We start from the raw sequence: 20,037 nt of genomic DNA, 5'->3' as shown, positions 1-20,037 counted from the left end.
CGGGGGGTGGGGAGCTGGGGGAGGGATAGCATTAGGAGAAATACCTAATGTAAATGATGAGTTGATGGGTGCAGCAAACCAACATGGCACATGTATACATATGTAACAAACCTGCACATACCCTAGAACTTAAATCATAATAATAATAAAAAATGTAATAATAATAATAATAGTAAAAGAAAAAAAAAAATGTATCTGATAATATTAAGATGTAAGTTCCATGAAGGCAAGGACTTCATTCATTTCTCTAGCTCCAGTGTCTGGAACAGTGCCTGGCACATAGTAGCTACTCAGCATTTGTTGAACGAGTGAATGAATGAAAGAATGAATGAATGCCTGAGTAAACCTGTAATTAGCATGAAAATAGCAGCTCTGCTGTGAAGCTGACTCACACTTACTTCTGAATGGATGTTTTTATAGATCCATAAAGCTACCAGCTCCTCGCGAAGTGAACCTGAAGGGCGGAAAGGCACTATTTCACAATATTTTACTACCTTACACTGTCCTGTGTGTGATGACCTAACTCAGCATGGCATCTGTAGTAAATGTCGGAGCCACCCTCAGCATGTTGCAGTCATCCTCAACCAAGAAATCCGGGAGCTGGAACGTAAACAGGAGCAACTTGTAAAGGTACGGTTTTGTTCCATGGGCCTGGAATCACAAGCAGTCTGATCTTACAGGAAGATATAGTCACTCTTGAATTATAGTGTGAGATAGAAAACTGGTGTGAAAAGTGAAATGAAGAGTCTAAGTGATAAACTTTGTAAAAATCTCAAAAATATAAACTATTAATAATGGTTTAATTTGTTTTATAACTTATTTTTTGTTTTTTTTATGGAAGTGTGCTGTGTTTCTTAATAGCTACAACAAGAATGGCCATCCATCCAATTTCTTTTATAATATAGGTTGAGCATCCCTAATTGAGAAAAATCAATATTCAAAATGCTCCAAAACTGAAAGTTTTTGAGCACCAACGTGACTCTCAAAGGGAATGCTCATCAGAGCATTTCAGAGTTCAGATTTTCAGATTAATGATACTCAACCAGTAAGTATAATGCACTTATTCCAAAATCTGAAAAAATTTGAAATCTGAAACACTTCTAGTCTTAAGCGTTTCAAATAAGGGATACTCAATCTACAGTATTAAAAAGAAGAAAGGAAAAGTCTCAGTTGCTCTACTAGTGCTTACCATTCTTTAAAGAAAAATACCTAGTTGTCTTAGAGAATTGCTTGCTAGTAAACTTGGAAGGTTTATAATTCTGTGAGTCCAGATAGATGATTAATGGCATGATTGAGTCATACTGTGTGCCAGAGACTGTTCTAGGCACCTTTACAGGTGAGTAAACAGAGAGTTTAAGTGATTTGCATGTTATACTGCTAAGTAGCCAAGCTGGGATATAGACATAAAATGCAAGGATGATTTTTCAAGTATGAGAATTCTAGCAGAAATAAACAACAAACATCTCGAAGTAAGTTGAAGAATGAAATCTAAAGAAAAATTTGCCACCTCGCACCCCCCAATAAAATCATTACTCCTTATTATGGTTGATAAGTCATCTCCGTTCTGTCCCTACCTGCTATCCCTCTGTCACGATTTCTTGCTCTTCTCTGTCACACTCTACCTCCACCCATACCATACTGAACTTCTCTTAGGTCTGTGAATGCCCCTCACCGCCTCCTCCTGGCCTTTAAACACCCTGCTCCTTCTGCCAGGAACACTTTCCTCTACCTATCCCACCCCACCCCCCATCTTCTGAGGAATCAGCTGAAACCCCTGGACTGGGTGAAGCTTTCCCTGCAGTAGGCTCCTGCCATAATCTCCTTTGCTTTACTGTGATTTGGGGTTTGTCTGTCTTCCTCACTAAATAGCAAATGAGCCAGTGAGGACAGAGGCCCGGTTCTTTCACTGTCAAGTCAGTTATGCCTAGCATATAGCCAAGCCCATGGGGCTGGTCTGTAAATATTTATTGAATGAATGAACAAGTTCCTGCTTAATGCATGATTAAAGAAGGAATATATCACTGGAGTTATTACCAACCAACTTTCAGCCATTTTGTACCAGTTTTGTGGTTCTAGTCAGTACAACCACTGAAGTCACTGGGTGCTCCCAGCTTCTATTTATTTTATAGACTTCTGTCCTGATGGCAGCAGCCAACTCTCATAGAAAATTCCCTTGCTGGATCCTAGTATGAAGCCTAAATGAGAGCAGGACCTCCAGGGCTCTGCTAAGGTCAGGCTGTTAAATGGTCCTTTCCTAGACTTTCTTACGTTTTTCTGCACTGAATAACAAACACATCACTACTTGGTGCCATCAATTTACCCAGAGCCCATCCTCCTTCAACATTAGGTGTTCATTCTTTTTTCTTTTTATTTTATTTATTTATTTTTATTTTATTTTTGAGGCAGGGTCTCACTTTGTCACCCAGACTGAAGTGCAGTGGCATGATCACAGCTCACTGCAGCCTCAACCTCCTGGGCTCAAGTGAACCTCTCAGCTCAGCCTCCCATGTAGCTGGGACTACAGGCATATCCCACCATGTTTTACTAATTATTTTTTTTTTAGACATGGGGTTTCACTATGTTGCCCAGGCTGGTCTCAAACTGTTGGACTCAAGCAATCCTCCCACTTCAGCTGCCTAAGGGCTGGGATTACAGGCATGAACCACGATGCCCGGCCATCTTATTTCTTATTTCTTATAAAAATACAGTTTAAAAGAAAGTGATGCCACAGCCATAAAAAAAGAATAAAATCGGCCGGGCGTGGTGGTTCATGCCTATAAATCCCAGCACTCTGGGAGGCCGAGACGGGCAGATCACCTGAGGTCAGGAGTTCGAGACCAGCCTGACCAATATGGAGAAACCCCATCTCTACTAAAAATACAAAATTAGCCAGGTGTGGTGGCACATGCCTGTAATCCCAGCTACTCAGGAGGCTGAGGCAGGAGAATCGCTTGAACGTGGGAGGCAGAGGTTGCAGTGAGCTGAGATTGCAGCATTGCACTCCAGCCTGGGGAACAAGAGCGAAACTCTGTCTCAAAAAAAAAAAAAAAAAAAAAGAACAAAATCATGTACTTTGTAACAACATGGATGCAGCTGGGGCCATTATCCTAAGCAAATTAACACAGAAACAGAAAACCAAATACTGCGTGTTCTCACATGTAAGTTCTCACATATAATGAACATTGGGTACTCAAGGACATAAAGATGGGAATGATGAACACTAGGGATTCCAAAAGCGGGGTGGGGAGAGGAAAAGTTGAAAAACCACCAGTCAGGTACTACATTTACTGCATAGGCAACAGGATCATTAGAAGCTCAAACCTCAACATCATACAGTATACCCATGTAACAAACCTACATGTATACCCTTGGATCGAAAAAAAAAAAAAGCGATGCTATTTGTAAATAATGAGGGTTTGTCATCTTTCAAGAGCTATTTTAATTTGAGGTGTTTTTCAAGAACCTTCAAATGAATGTCTCCCGTGCACTAATTTGTAGAAATTTTTAATGAAGCAGAAATTACTAGAGATGTAATGAGAATTAGAAACACATCCAAACAGGAGATTTTACATCATTCTTAATCCAAGACCAATCAAATGATCAGAAATAAGTGAAATTATGGAAATTGTAAACATCATAAGTCAGACCTTGTGATTATATATCAAACTCTGTAACCCAGTACCAAAAAATGTACTTTTTAAGTGTTTCTAGAATGTTTTAAAAATGGCCATATCTGGCCAGGCGTGGTGGCTCATGCCTGTAATCCCAACATTTTGGAAGGCCAAGGCAGGTAGATCACCTGAGGTCAGGAGTTTGAAACGTTTGGCCAACATAGAGAAACCCCAACTCTACTAAAAAATACAAAAATTAGCCAGGTATGGTGGCACGAGCCTTGTACTCCCAACTACTCAGGAGGCTGAGGCAGGAAAATCACTTGAACCCAGGAGGCAGAGGCTGCAGTGAACCGAGATCACACCACTGAACTCCAGCCTGGGTGACAGAGCAAGACTCCATCTAAAAAAAAAAAAAAGTCATAGTCTGTTAAAAAAAAAAAAAAAAAAAAAAAAAAAAAAAAAAGCCTCGGCTGGGCATCGTAGCTCACGCCTATGATCCCAGCACTTTGGGAGGCCAAGGCAGGAGGATCACTTGAGGTCAGGAGTTCGAGACCAGCCTGGCCAACATGGCAAAACCCCATCTCTACTAAAAATACAAAAATTAGCAGGGTACGGTGGCAGGCACCTATAATCCCAGCTACTTGGGAGGCTGAGGTAGGAGAATCGCTTGAGCCAGGGAGGCAGAGGTTACAGTGAGCTGAGATTGTGCCACTGCACTCCAGCCTGGGCAACAGAGTGAGACTCCATTTCAAAAATAATAAAAATAAAATAATAAAAATTAAAATTTAAAATTAGCCAGGCATGGTGGCAGGCACCCGCAATCCCAGCTACTAAGGAGGCTGAGGCAGGAGAATCGCTTGAACCTAGGAGGCAGAGGTTGCAGTGAACTGCGATCGTGCCACTGCACTCCAGCCTGGGCAACAGAATGAGACTCCCTCTCATCTCAAAAAAAAAAAAAAAAAAAAAGCCTCAATACATTTCAAAAAGTAGAAATATTACAAATGAATGTAATACAATGCTATAAAATGGTAATTAATTACAAACTAACAAAACAAAGTGATCCTTCCACTTGTAAATTCTGTTAAACAAAATGAAAACACTGCAAATCAGATTCTAGATGGCAGACCTCAGAGAAAAAATTCATCACCTTAACACTGTTAATCATAAACATGAAAGAATGAAAGCAAATGAAGTAAGCATCTGACTGAAAAATTTTTTTTGAGACGGAGTCTCACTCTGTTGCCCAGGCTGGAGTGTAGTTGGTGCGATCTTGGCTCACTGCAACCTCTGCCTTCCAGGTTCAAGCAGTTCTCCTGCCTCAGCCTCCTGAGTAGCTGGGATTACAGGCGTGTACCACCACACCCAGCTAATTTTTGTATTTTTAGTGGAGACAGTTTCACCATGTTGGCCAGGCTGGTCTCAAACTCCTGACCTGAGGTGTCCACCTGCCTCCCAAAGTACTAGGTGCAGTAGTGATGCACCTAGTGCATCCCAAAGTACTAGGATTACAGGCATGAGCCACTGTGCCCAGCCTTGACTAAATTTTTTTTAAACAAGAAAGCCAAAGGATAGTAAAAAGAATAAAGATTAAAGCAGATATTTTTTAAGCGCCTGCCTTCCTATGTGCTACAAAGTAGATGTCCAAGTTGGGGCATTAAAGTTTTAAATGTAAGCCGAATCAAGCTATAATGCTCAGGGTTTAAACCACCAGTAAAGGATCTTGAAACACTGAGTTAAATTTAGTGAGTCAAGTAATTCCATCCTGGCTTATTTATCAGACAAGCACAGAAAGAGCTTAAATATTTATCAGTTTGTCCTGGCACCTGAATGTAACTGCAATTCATAGAGCTGTAATACAGAAATTCTATATTTGGGAATAGATTTGAGTCTCTTGGCAGAGATCTAATTAGCAAAGGCTTCATCATAGAACAGCATACTCAGTCTTCATGGAGCATACTGAAGCACATGTTTCTAAGCAGTCTGCTTGTGACAATATCACAATATTGGATACAGTAACCAGTCTGCTTAGAAAAAGTGTGCCCTTCAGTTAACTGGAAGATAACTGGGGCAAAGAACAAAAATTCACTGGCCTGTGAGCCATCTCTGAAACTGAAACCCTTTGATAAATATAGATCAAAGAATTCACTAGAGCATATTTGATTTCTCTTAAAAGACAATCCAGAGTAGTTGTTGCCATTTGGTATCGCTTTTTTAAAATCACTTGTCTATACTATTCAGGTGAAAGTCAGCCTGCATTTTCTTAACCTTTGGAGTCTTCACTGGCATCCTTTTTAATTTTTTTATGTTCTTCATGTTTTATAATCTTTTTTTAACTGTATATGCAACTTGAGACTTTAAAGTATTTTTAAAAATCTGATCATTGTGTAAAACATTATAATGCTTCTCTTTTTAAAAATTGCCTTATGATTTATTATTTTCCTTAAGATCAGATCTTATACATCCAGATCATCTGGGAAGCCTTAAGAAGTACAGATTCTTGGGCTTTCATGCCCAGAGATTCTGACTCATTATGGGTCTGGGATGGGGCATTTGTTTATTTTTAAGCGCATTGTTAGCCAGGGTTAAGAACCACTGGTCTGCACCACTACTTTCAAATTCACATCATTTGATTTTTTTTTTTTTTTTTTTTTTTGAAATTTTACAGCTGGGTCTCTGGGGGTGACATCACATGTTGGCAGGTTCCTTGATGCCCCCTGAGCCACAAAACCAGCAAGTTTTTATTAGGGGTTTCAAAAGGGGAGGGGTGTACGAATAGGGAGTGAGTCACATGCTTCAAAGGCAGTAAAATATCACAACAGCAGAGAGGCAGAGTGAGATCACAAGGCCAGGGTAAAACTAGAATTACTGATGAAGGTCCATGTCCTGCTGGGCACACATTGTCACTGATAAACATCTTAACAGGAAACAGTTCGTGATCAGACAACCAGTCTGACTAGAGTTCGCCAGGCTGGAATTTCCTAATCCTAGCAAGCCTGGGGGCGCTGCAGGAGGCCAGGGCATATTTCATCCCGTGTCTACAACTGCATAAGACAGACACTCCCAGAGTGGCCATTTTAGAGACCTACCCCTGGGAATGCATTCGTTTTCCCGGGGTTATTCCTTGCTGAGAAAAGATTTCAGCGAGATTTCTCCTATTTGCTTTCTAAAAGAAGAGAAATATGACTGTTCTGCCAGGCCCCGCAGGCAGTCAGACTTTATGGTTATCTCCCTTATTCCCTGAAAATCGCTCTTATCCTGTTCTTTTCAAGGTGCTCAGATTTCATATTGTTCAAACACACATGCTTTACAAACGATTTGTGCAGATAACGCAATCATCACAGGGTCCTGAGGCGCTATACATCCTCAGCTTATGGAGATGATGGAATTAAAAGATTAAAGACAGTCATAGGAAATTATAAGAGTATTGCTTGGGGAAGTGATAAATGTTCATGAAATCTTCACAATTTATGTTCAGAGATTGCAGTAAAGACAGGCATAAGAAATTATAAAAGTATTGATTTGGGGAACTAACAAATGTCCATGAAATCTTCACAATTTATGTTCTTCTGCCATGGCTTCAGCAGGTCACTTTTCTCTTCTGGAATATGAAAAAGAATAACTTTTTTATGATTGGCATATGAGAATATAGTCTAAGTAATTTGAAAAAAATCGTGTTTATAGTTCATTTAAGAGACATTCTTTGGTAATTGGGTAGCTTATGTAGATTTTAATAGGATTCCATTGTAAATGAAAGTTAATCTTAGGAATTAAATGAATCCTTAGGGAAATTTGTACTCTATCTTTACAAAATAATATCCTTTAGAAGTGTCTCAACATAGGGTAGTCTAGGCTTCTAAGAGATTAAAATTGATGAAAGTTTCTATAATGTATGTCTGCCAGTAATCTGTGGTAGTCTAGAAAGTAGGGATTATAAAAATTTGTTGTTTGCATACACGCATAAAAACTTTCCTGTTATTTTTTGTATTTATCTTATGCTTTCAGATATGCAAGAACTGTTCAGGTTGCTTTGATCGACACATCCCATGTGTTTCTCTGAACTGCCCAGTACTTTTCAAACTCTCCCGAGTAAATAGAGAATTGTCCAAGGCACCATATCTCCGGCAATTATTAGACCAGTTTTAAATTGTCAATATCACAGAATTACAGGTGCTATTTTTTTCAGTGTTTACCACTAAACTGTTGTGCATGGTGCTTTTTAACTTTCATCGAGTCAAGGATGTTCACTATCTGTTATCTGAAGACTAGGAAGACTTCTATGCTAACCGAATTAAAATGTACTTGTTTATCTCTGAATAGCTCACTTCTTACAATGTACAAATTTCTCATTCTGTCACCTTTTAAACATTGTTTTATAATGCAGGTGTTGGATTTGCTCCAGTATGTGTACCATCTTGTAAATTCATTTGAGTAGATCATGTTTACTTCCCAGTGGAAGGAGCACTGAAAACCTCTTAAAGAAAAACCATTTGTGTGTTTTCCTTGAACTGTCTGTATCAAGACGTGTTACTTCGAGATATCCATTCACTTTATAATTTTGACTGCAAAATATTTTGTAAATACACTTTTTTACTTTTCAAACAACTGAGTAAAATAATGTGCAATGACTTTTATACAAATAATTTTCAAGTTGTTTGGTATATTTCCTCTAGGTTTTGCTTGACTCAAAGTAGATTGTTATTTTGATCAAACTGTGCAAACAAACAGTAGTACCATGTGTAGCATTTTGCAACATTATTTTTTAAAAAAATGCTGTCTTGCTTTAGCTATTAATGGGGCATTGTGAGGAACTGTGCAAAGACATTTTTGTTACAAACCTGTGGGCCTGTTGCAATACTTTAAAAAATTTTATTCCATTTGCTTGTTTTGTATAGACATTTCTATTGCTTCTAAATATGCTTAAAATATTTTCTTTCCTTATGTACTGTACAGTTAATCTTATTTGCCATCATCTTGAACACAAAATGTGTATTTAGAATATTTGTATAACTGTGTAAAATAAAAAAGGAATTATGTGGTCAGTGCATTGTTTTTTAAACTGGAAATCATTTTGTTTTAAAAGTTAATAATGGAAACCATATTAAAATTGAATAAAATATAAAATATAGCAGTGTGACTTCATCTTTTTTATAAGCCTGCATTGGTTACATCTTACCCTAGCCTTTTCTGAGTTTTAATGAAGTAAATTTAACACATTTTTATATCCTGTTTGATATTGCAATTTCCTTACCAAAACTTCAGAGTTAGTTACAACCAAAAAAAAAAAAAAAGGCAGCAAAAATGGGAAAATTTAGCACTCATCCTTTTAGAGAGTTTTAAGAGTGTACTTGTTTGTTAGTAGATCTTCAGTGTTCATTTTCATTTTGATATAATTAAATTACAGGGAAAGCAAAAACTACATTACTTCTTAAAAACTTAAATGCCAATTTTTATATGCCTATTATTTTTTTCAATAGAAAAAAGTTCTTATTTTATCAGAAATAACTCACCTGGTTATTTAACAGAAATAGGTCTTCCATTGCCAGAATATGTACTTGCAAATGTTGGGAGGATTCTTCATTTTCTGAAAATTACATGGTAAATATTAAACCAAAGAGATACATAGCCTGTGTCTGAACATAATTTATCTCGTCTTGTTAAGACATAATGAATTTCCACTTCTGGGGATTTTTTTTTTTGTTTGGGAGGCTGGGGCTAGTCCTCAGTATTGGGGTTTTTTTCCCCTTATATGTGTAGATTGATGAAATTCTATTACTTACAAGTTCTGTGCTGTCAGGACTTCCACATACATCATCTCTTTCTCATCATAGTAATTTGACACAATATTTTCAACACAATAACCATTTTTAACCTGATTATAATTAATTTGATACAGCCGTATTAACAAATGGTTATTCAACATGAATGCCTAAAACTAGCTCACACTCAGCCTGTCTCTGGTTCTGTTTTCTGCAGGGAAGCTCCTCCTTTGTAACTGTCCTCAGAGTCTGTAGCTTAACTGCCTTTTAGTGAGGTCCATTTGCTGTTTCACTAACTCATCTGGGAGGGTGCTGAAATTTGGACCTATTTTACCGAGAAATTTTCTTGTAAGGATCTTCCTGTGTTCCATAATTTTCCCTCCTTTTTAGATTGGCTATTAATAAAGTTTTGTCTCTCAGATCACAGAAAAAAAAAATTTAAGTATGGCTGAAAAAACAGTTTCACTCTTTAGGATGTTTTCATTTATCTGAAAAGGAGCCAGAGGCTCAGAGACATCAAATAACTTCATTAAACATTTCCTTAATGTTTAATGAATTAAGTGAAACATTAATATTTGTTAAAGTTGTTTAACATTGTTTTCTCTCATTTTTCTCACTTTCTACTCAAGCTTTTCCCTAGATGAATCATGTAATATTCAATTCTGTATGGACACAACATAGTGTCTTTGAGGAAGGCCAATAAATTTGGAAAAAACATAAAAATGTGAAGAGAGCAGTTAAAGATATATGAAGAATTCTTAGAGGAGGTGGCCCTCATCTTGCCAATGGAGCAGGCCACCCAGAGAGCTTGTGGACTCCATTCAACCCCACTGTCATGGGTTATACCCTCAGTCTCAGATGATGCACCCTACCTGCCATCAAGTGTGCTACCCTGATCACCTAAACGTCTCTTCCGGATCCTACGTTAGTTAAGTCTTGTAGCTGTGTAGTCGATCTTTTCATCTACTCTCTCACTTTTATTTTCATAACAGTTGTTGGAGTACAGGAATATTCCTTAAGGCCTATCAAATAAGCTTGTTTTGTTTTGTTTTGTCTTTTAAGGGGTCTTGCATTGTTGCCCAGGCTGGAGTGCAGTGGGGCGATCTTGGCTCACTGCAACCTCCACCCCCGAATTCAAGCAGTCCTCTCACTTCAGCCTCCCAAGTAGCTGGGGCTACAGGCATATGCCACCACGCTTGGCTAATTTTTGTATTTTTGGCTGAGATGGGGTCTCGCCCTATTGGCCAGGCTGGTCTCGAACTCCTGAACTCACTCAACGATCTGGCTACCTCAGGCTCCCAAAGTACTGGGATTACAGGCTACTGGGAGCCACCGCACCCAGCCCAAATAAATAAGCTTTTAAATTGACTTCTCTATTGTAGACTAGTATTTCTTAAAATAGTCACATTTAATTTTATAAAGTAAAAATAAATCTGGCTATAAATGACATTGTTAGGGCTCTGCCATCAGCTGTGGAGGTTGGGGGAGGTGGCAATGCACAAGTAGCTACTTTTAGACTGGATATGCCAGACCTCTATTAGTGAGCTCTGTACCTCTGGGAGGATGGTTGGCATTCACACCCTACTGATTTTTATTCCCATAATACCATGCCCTTTTCCCATGATGTGATGAGAATTGTTACCTTTAACCATTTGAGGTTTTTTTGTTTTGTTTTGTTTGAGACAGGGTCTCACTCTGTCACCGAGGCTGGAGTGCAGTGGCATGATCTCGGCTCGCTGCAACCTCTGCCTCCTGCCTCAAGCGATTCTCCTGCCTCAGCATCCTGAGTAGCTGGGATTAACAGGCATGCGCCACCATGCCCGGCTAATTTTTGTATTTTCAGTAAAGATGGGGTTTCTCCATGCTGGCCAGGCTGGTCTTGAACTCCTGACGTCAGGTGACCCACCGTCTTGGCCTCCCAAAGTGCTGGGATTACAGGCATGAGCCGCCATGCCCAGCCCATTTGAGTTTTATAATAGTGGATAAAATTCAGAAACATTAATGCCCCAGTTCTGCTTAATAACTAGCTTTGCACAGGCAAATAGTCACAGATTATGTCTACATTTGGGATCCAAGGAGGAAATCAAAACACATGCACCACCTAATCTACTTCTGTCTACTTTCCTCACCCTACCCAATAGCTGCATTTTGGCACTTTGGCCAACCTCCAAGAGTGGTTTACAAAGCAAAATATCTTGTGGAGGAGTTCTCAGATTCATAAGATCAGGTTTCTTTGTATATCTGGGGAGAACAGAGTGTAACCAGGAAGGCAGATGAAGGCATTTTTTAAATCAAAAGAACATCTTACTGCCTATGAGTCTTTACCTGTCTTGCTACTGATGCCACCACAGGTGTCTTGGAGGGAAAGACAGGAAAGTTTTGGGGAAAGTGACAGAGTAAGGAGCTTCCATGCTCTGGGCTTCCCCATGATCACTAATGGCAAAGCAACTCTTTGGAAAAGTAACTCATTTGGTCATAGATACTAAGTTTAAAAATATTCACACTCTGAAAACAGGATAATACCACCTGCCCTCTGATTACCCGACAGAGGCTTTGCAAATATTAATATAAAAATAGTTACACAGATTTTAAGTATTTGCCATTCAATAATATTTACTAAGCATCGAGATGTGCATGGCATTTCACTCATCTGAAGATACCAAGGTAATCCCCTGCCCTTGTGTATTCATAGGTATTTGGGAGACACACATAAGTAAATGGGCATTAGATACAAGATGATGTGAAGATGTCTTTGCTGCCGCCGCCTCCCCTATTGGAAGAACTCAAAGTTAAGAAAGACAAGGTCAGGCCAGGCACTGTGGCTCACGCCTGTAATCCCAGCACTTTGGGAGGCCAAGGCGGACGGATCTCAAGGTCAGGAGATCGAGACCATCCTGGCTAACACGGTGAAACCCCGTCTCTACTAAAAATACAAAAAAAAATTAGCTGGGCGTGGTGGCAGGCACCTGTAGTCCCAGCTACTCGGGAGGCTGAAGCAGAATGGCATGAACCCAGGAGGCGGAGCTTGCAGTGCCGATCGCACCACTGCACTCCAGCCCGGGCAACAGAGCGAGACTCCGTCTCAAAAAAAAAGAAAAAGAAAAAGAAAAATACAAAAATTTAGCCAGACGTGGTCGGGGGTGCCTGTAATCCTAACTACTCAGGAGGCTGAGGCAGGAGAATCGTTTGAACCCAGGAGATGGAGGTTGTAGTGAACTGAGATCATGCCACTGCACTCCAGCCTGGGGGATAAAGTGAGACTCCATCTCAAAAAAAAAAAAAAAGAAATGAAAAGAAAAAAGAAGGTCAAAACTGATAATTGCTAGAGAACTCAAGAAAGGCTTAGGAACAGAAGGCCCCAGGTAGGAACGGATTGTTTAAAAGGAAGAGTTAGACTTCACAGGCCAGCTTGATTCCACATTCTTAGGTGACCACATCCTGTCTACCCCCCCAACACCACACACACACACACACACACATACACACACACACACAAACACACACTTTAGGTTTATTTTATAGAGAAAAAGAACCAGAGAGGCACTGAACTGGGGGACACTAGGCACTGAGGAGAGAATGAGGTACCACTGAGCGCAGGGAGAGGAAGTGGAGTCGGCATCCTCAACGGCGAAGTGAGGCCTGCTCAGCCTTTCCCAAGGTATGAGATGCCACGGTCAGGGCCAAACTCCCATCATCACCGTGTGCTGCTGTGACTCACAGCACATTACAATTGATTATCTGCGCCAACATTTAATATCAATCCCTCTATTAGAGTGGAAATACCACAAGGTCAGAGATCATGCCTGATTTGTGTCCCAACATGACCCAGCACCAGCACAGTACCTGGATCTTGCTATAGAGGCGATGGTACCTGAGCACCTCAGATAGATCAAAAATACTGGCTAGAGGGAAGCATAGGGAACTTGTAGCTATATAAAGGCTTAGATTCTTTTTAAAATATGCTTTTATTTTTTCAAGATGGAATTTTGCTCTTGTCACCCAGGCTAGAGTGCAGTGGCGAGATGTTGGCTCACTGCAACCTCCGCCTCCTGGGTTCAAGTGATTCTCCTGCCTCAGCCTCCCGAGAAGCTGGGATTGCAGGCACACACCACCACGCCCGGCTAATTTTTGTAATTTTAGTAGAGACAGGGTTTCACCATGTTGGCCAGGCTGGTCTCGAACTCCTGACCTCAGGTGATCCACCCACCTCGGCCTCCCAAAGTGATGGGGTTACAGGCATGAGCTACTGCGCCTGCCCTAAAATATGCTTTTTTATATGTACTGCTACCAATAATCTACATTTAAAAATAAAGCGGAGGTAATGCACATGTTAATTAGTTCAATTTCACCTTCCACAATGAATACATATTTCAAAACATCATGTTGTACACAACAAATACAATTTTGTCAACTAAAATAAATTTAAAATAAAGCAGATGAGATGTATATTATACACACACACATATAAGCACACTTCTGTATATGCACTGATATCTCTGGAAGGTGCACAAAAGGGAGTGGTTACCTTAGTGGGGGTTAAGGCTGGGGGGTCAAAAGTGAGATCACTTTTCAATTCACCTTTGTACTATTTGATTTTATTACTAAATGAATATATTACCCCCCAATAAAAGAAAAAAACAACTTTGTGTCTGTTTCTATTGCTACTGGACTGCAGCTATCAAGGCTACTTGATTAGAGTCCTTTTGGAGGTCATTCTTTGCATGGAGCCCCAAGAGAGTTCCCCAGGCAGAGTGTGGTGAGCTCCCAGCTGCATTATCTTCCCAGACTTGCCAGGACAACTAAGTGTTTTCATGGCCCATAACCTCATTAGCTTTGTTAGGGTGTCCCACCTGGTTTTCCCAGCCGTAACAATTATGGAAAATGTTTATTATTTCCCTTTTGTGGATAGTCTCTTTTACTAAAATTGTGAGCATTAGTCATTAGTTTCTGATTAAAATTCCTCCTTTTGTGGTTGTTTTATTTTTTCTTTGAGTGTCTTGGGAATAATATTAATAGTTGGGTTTTTTTTTTTTTTTTTTTTTTTGAGATTTGCTCTGCTCTGTCGCCCAGGCTGGAGTGCAGTGGCACAATCTCGGCTCACTGCAAGCTCCGCCTCCTGGGTTCACGCCATTCTCCTCCCGAGTAACTGGGACTACAGGCGTCTGCACCACGCCCAGCTAATTTTTTGTATTTTTAGTAGAGATGGAATTTCACTGTGTTAGCCAGGATGGTCTCAATCTCCTGACCTCATGATCCACCCGCCTTGGCCTCCCAAAGTGCTGGGATTACAGGCTTGAGCCACCAGGCCTGGCCTTTTTTTTTTTTTTTGAGACAGGGTCTTGCTCTGTCACCCAAGCTGGAGTGCAGTGGTGCAATCTCTGCTCACTGCAACCTCTGCCCCCAGAGTTCTAGCGATTCTCCTGCCTCAGCCTCCCAGGTAGCTGGGATTACAAATGCCTGCCACCACGCCCAGCTAATTTTTTTGTATTTTTAGTAGAGACGGGGTTTCGCCATGTTGGCCAGTCTGGTCTCGAACTGCTGATCTTAGGTGATCCACCCGCCTTGGCCTCCCAAAGTGCTAGGATTACAGACATGAGCCACCGCACCCGGCCAATAATGATAATAGTTATAGTAGCTAATATTGTTTGCTTAGTAAGTATATTAGTTTATAAGGCTCCCATAACAAAGCACCACAGACTGTGTAGCTTAAACAAAAGAAATCTATTTTCTCACAGTTCTGGAGGCTAGAAGTCTAAGATGAAGGTGTTGGCAGCACTGGTTTCTTCTGAGGCCTCTCTCCTTGGCTTGTAGATGGCCGTCTTCTCCCTGTACCATCACTTTTGGTCTCCCTCTGTGTCTGTCTGGGTCCAAATTTCCTCCTCTTATCAAGGACCCCAGTCCTACTGAATCAGAGCCCACCCTAAAAACCTCATTTTAATTTAACTGCCTCTTTGAAGACACTATCTGCAAATACAGTCACATTCTGAGATACATAGGATTAGAGCTTCAACATATGAATTTGAGGGGGTCAAAATTCAGCCCATAATAATACGTATAAGGCAATACGCTAATTGCTTTACAAATATCTCATTTAAATCTGACAGCCAATTGCACGCAAGAACGCTGAAGCATGGACAGATTAAGCAATAAGATTAGGTAGTAGGCGGTAGAGTCATAATTCAAATCCAGGCAGACAGACTCCAGATCCCGCACTCTCCACCACCACCCACACTACATATGGGCTTTCTTCATTCATTCTACCAGATCCATTCGAATTTCCCAAAGGAGGGAAAATGAAGTGCCTGCTGTCACAAGCAAATAGAAAAACACCATTCTCCAAGCCAGTGAGAGGTAGCAGAGGGGCCCCAGCTAGTCCTCAAGTCTGTCCTTGTGAACCATAGTCTCTTACTCTATCCTTACCGCCCCAGGGAGCCTCTAGCAGTGAGTGGTGTGGTCAGAGGTAGGCCACTAAGTCTATGCTCATGCCTGACCAAATCCATGAAGATGAAGTAGGAGTGGGATGACAGAGTCAGCCCCTGCTTCCTCATGGAAAGCACAGGGGGCAAAACTTGAATATCACAGTTATACTTAGGAGCTTGAAATCCAATCCTCTCCTGCCCAGTGGCAAGACTTCTAGAGTGCTGTTTTAGGAGCCAGAAAAGGTCAAGGTTTGCCCAGCATATCTGGCATGAGGCAAAGTATCTACAGGAAGATCTCTGCCAGAGCAGAGTGCAAAGCTGTAAACTCAAGTCACTGAAAGCAGAGATGGAAGCAGTCAAGGACACCTGGAGTGTCATTTATTATAACTGCTTAGATAAGACAAGGGAGAGTGTGGTCATTTAGTCTCTCCCCACTAAGTTCAGCTTCAACTTCCCCCCTTATAAAATATCTTTTCCTAAGTGATATGGTTTGGCTGTGTCTCCACCCAAATTTCATCTTGAATTGAAGCTCCCACAATTCCCACGTGTTGTGGAAGGAACCCAGTGGGAGGCAACTGAATCATGGGGGCAGGTCTTTCCTGTGCTGTTCTCTGGCAGTGAATAAGTCTCACAAGAGCTGATGGCTTTATAAGGGATTTCTCCTTTCGCTTGGCTCTCATTCTCTCTTCCTGCAGCCACTTAAGATGTGCCTTTCACACGGCCTTTCCGCCGTGACTGTGAGGCCTCCCCAGCCACGTGGAACTGTGAGTCCATTAAACCTCTTTTTCTCTACAAATTACCCAGTCTCAGGTATGTCTTTGTCAGCAGTGTGAAAACAGACTAATACAGTGAGTTGGTACCAGTAGAGTAGGGTGCTCCTGTAAAGATACCCAAAACCTGGAAATGGATAACAGGCAGAGTGGGTGGAGCAGTTTAGAGAGCTCAGAAGACAGGAACATGTGGGAAAGTTTGGAACTTCCTAGAGACCTGTTGAATGGCTTTGACCAAAATGCTGATAATGATATGGAAATACAGGCTGAGGTGGTCTCAGATGGAGATGAGGAACTTGTTGGGAACTACAGTGAAGGTGATTCTTGCTATGTTTTGGCAAAGAGACTAGTGGGATTTTGCACCTGCCCTAGAGATTTGTGGAACTTTTAATTAAGGGAGATAGTTTAGGGTATCTGGTGGAAGTGAGGGAAGAGAGAGACCCTCTCATATTTTTTATATTGTTTTATACTCAGTACCTGTTTAAAAAAAAAAAAACAAAAATTAAAAAAAAAAAAGTAAATAAAATCAAAGACAGGCAGCCCGGCACCAGGCCCAAAACTGGACCTGGGCCTGCCTGGCCTAAACCTAGTAGTTAAAAATCAACTCATGACTTAGAAACCAATGTTATTCATAGATTCCAGACATTGTATAGAAGAACATTGTGAAACTCCCTGCCCTGTTCTGTTTCTCTCTGACCACCGGTGCATTCAGCCCCTGTCACGTACCCCTTGCTTGCTTGCTCAAATCAATCACGACCCTTTCGTGTGAAATCTTCAGTGTTGTGAGCCCTTAAAAGGGACAGAAATTGTGCACTTGAGGAGCTCGGATTTTAAGGCAGTAGCTTGCTGATGCTCCCAGCTGAATAAAGCCCTTCCTTCTACAACTCGGTGTCTGAGAGGTTTTGTCTGTGGCTCATCCTGCTACAGAAGAAATTTCTAAGCAGCAATGCATTCAAGAGATGACTTGGGTGCTGTTAAAAGCATTTAGTTTTAAATGGGAAACACAGCACAAAAGTTTGGAAAATTTGCAGACTGACGGTGCAAGAGAAAAGAAAAAACCATTTTCTGAGGAGAAATTCAAGCTGGCTGCAGACATTTGCATAAGTAACGAGGAGCCAAATATTAATCCCCAACACAATGGGGAAAATGTCTCCAGGGCATGTCAGACCTTTGCGACAACCCCTCTCAACACAGGCCCAGAAGTCTAGGAAGAAAAAATGGTTCCATGGGCCAGGCCCAGGGCCCTCCTGCTGTGTGCAGTCTAGGGACTTGGTGCCCTGCTTCTCAGCCACTCTAGCCATGGCTAAAAGGGGTCAAGGTACAGCTCCAGCCATGGCTTTAGAGGGTGTAAACCCCAAGCCTTGACAACTTCCACATGGTATTGAGTCTGCGGGTACACAGAAGTCAAGAATTGAGGTTTAGGAACCTCTGCCTAGATTTCAGAGGGTATGTGGAAATGCCTGGATGCCCAGGCAGAAGTTTGCTGCAGGGGCGGGGCCCTCATGAAGAACCTCTGCTAGGGCAGTGTGGAAGGGAAATGTGGGGTGGGAGCCCCCACACAGAGTCCCTACTGGGGCACTGCCTAGTGGAGCTGTGAGAAGAGGGCCACCATCCTCCAGCCCCAGAATGGTAGATCCACCGACAGCTTGCACCATGCACCTGGAAAAGCCACACTCAACGCCAGCCTGTGAAAGCAGCCAGGAGGGAGGCTATACCCTGCAAAGTCACAGAGGTGGAGCTACCCCAGGTCATGGGAGCCCACCTCTTGCAGCAGAGTGACCTGGATGTGAGACATGGAGTCAAAGGAGATCACTTTGGAGCTTTAAGATTTGACTGCCCTGCTGGATTTCAGACTTGCATGAGGTCTTTGGCCCCTTTGTTTTGGCCAATTTCTCCCATTTGGAATGGCTGTATTTACCCAATGTCTGTACCCCCATGGTATCCAGGAAGTAACTAACTTGCTTTTCATTTTACAGGTTCATAGGCAGAAGAGACTTGCCTTGTCTCAGATGAGACTTTGGACCGTGGACTTCTGAGTTAATGCTGAAATGAGTTAAGACTTTGGGGGCTGTTGGGAAGCCATGATTGGTTTCAAAATGTGAGGACATGAGATTTGGGAGGGGTCAGGGGTGGAATGACATGGTTTGGCTGTGTCCCCACCCAAATTTCATCTTGAATTGTAGCTCCCACAATTCCCACATCATGGGAGGGACCCAGTGGGAGGTAATTGAAATTATGGGGTTGGATCTTTCTCGTGATGTTCTCATGGTAGTAAATAAGGGGTTTCCTCTTTTGCTTGGCTCTCATACACCAAGACTCAGAAAGTATAAAGGGGGGTAGGGAGGTTTTATGGGGAACATGGGGAAACAACTGAATCATGCTCCAAGTTAGAACTGTTTAACCAGATTATCACTACAGTTGTTTTAAACAAGTTAAAAACGAGGCTGTGGCCACTAAGTGTAGGCTTTCAGCTGCTGGGACCTGCAGGGAAGGGAAGCCAGGAGAAGGATCTCAATTTCTGCCTGACATGCAATTTTCCATTCTAAAACAGAAACATCTATAATCATCTCAATTAGGAAATTATTATTCAAGTAAAACATTTACTAAGACATGCAGTGAGTAACAGCTCTTTGGTAGACTGGATGTTACCAAAGATGTTAGACATCACTAGAGAACTTACATATCATTTTAAAAATGTCTACATGAAGTACAAATACTATTCCTATTTTAGGAACCCAATACAACCATCACATAAATTTTGGAGCACTCATATTCTAAACTCTGGACATATTCTTGACTAATTTCTGAAGTAGAGATGCCAAACTCATTTTTAAACATGACTGAAACTGGCATAAAAACAGATACATAGACCAATGGAACAGGATAGAGAACCTAGAAATAAATCTAGACATTTACAGCCAACTCATTTTCAACAAAGGTGCCAGGAATATTCAATGGGGAAAGGACAATCTCTGAAAAAAACAGTGCTGGGAAAACTGGGGATCTATATGCAGAATAGTGCATATAGACCCCCACCTCTCACTCTATACAAAAATCAAGGCAAAATGGATTTAATACTAAAATATAAGACCTAAAACTATGAAACTACTAGAAGAAAACATGGGTAAACACTTTAAGACATTGGTCTGGGCAAAGACTTTTTGAGGGTAAGTCCTCAAAAGCACATGTGACAAAGGCAAAAACTGATAAATGGAATTACATCAAGCTAAAAAGCTTCTGCACAGCAAAGGAAGCAATCAACAAAGAACCCACAGAATGGGAGAAAATATTTGCAAACTACCCATCTGGCCAGGCACGATGGCTCACGCCTGTAATCCCAACACTTTGGGAGGCCGAGGTGGGCGGATCACTTGAGGTCAGGAGTTTGAGACCAGCCTGGCCAACATGGTAAAACCCCGTCTCTACTAAAAATACAAAAATTAGCCGGGCGTGGTGGCACATGTCTATAGTCCCAGCC

At 41.3% G+C, this 20,037-nt stretch overlaps 2 protein-coding genes across 11 annotated transcripts in view; one reads left to right on the top strand and one right to left on the bottom strand.

The window, feature by feature from the left end:
* The window catches only part of REV3L (REV3 like, DNA directed polymerase zeta catalytic subunit), a 186,962-nt gene extending 178,223 nt beyond the window's left edge, over positions 1-8,739 (top strand). For all 4 annotated transcript variants that reach the window (XM_054492231.2, XM_063667083.1, XM_063667082.1 and 1 more), the window contains 2 exons: positions 421-630; positions 7,617-8,739. In XM_054492231.2, the coding sequence (XP_054348206.2) occupies positions 421-630; positions 7,617-7,757 (351 nt within the window). In that variant the 3' untranslated portion in view covers positions 7,758-8,739. The remainder of the gene's footprint in view (positions 1-420; positions 631-7,616) is intronic.
* The window catches only part of MFSD4B (major facilitator superfamily domain containing 4B), a 37,863-nt gene continuing 24,065 nt past the window's right edge, over positions 6,240-20,037 (bottom strand). For all 7 annotated transcript variants that reach the window (XM_063667088.1, XM_063667086.1, XM_063667089.1 and 4 more), the window contains 2 exons: positions 9,122-9,195; positions 6,240-7,212 (listed from right to left, as the gene is read on the bottom strand). The gene's annotated coding sequence lies outside the window, so the exon portion shown is untranslated. The remainder of the gene's footprint in view (positions 7,213-9,121; positions 9,196-20,037) is intronic.

Source organism: Pongo pygmaeus, chromosome 5 (assembly GCF_028885625.2).
Source record: "Pongo pygmaeus isolate AG05252 chromosome 5, NHGRI_mPonPyg2-v2.0_pri, whole genome shotgun sequence".
Classification (NCBI taxonomy): domain Eukaryota; kingdom Metazoa; phylum Chordata; class Mammalia; order Primates; family Hominidae; genus Pongo; species Pongo pygmaeus.
Note: the sequence above shows the minus strand (reverse complement) of the source record. Positions and strands in the feature narration are given on the sequence as shown.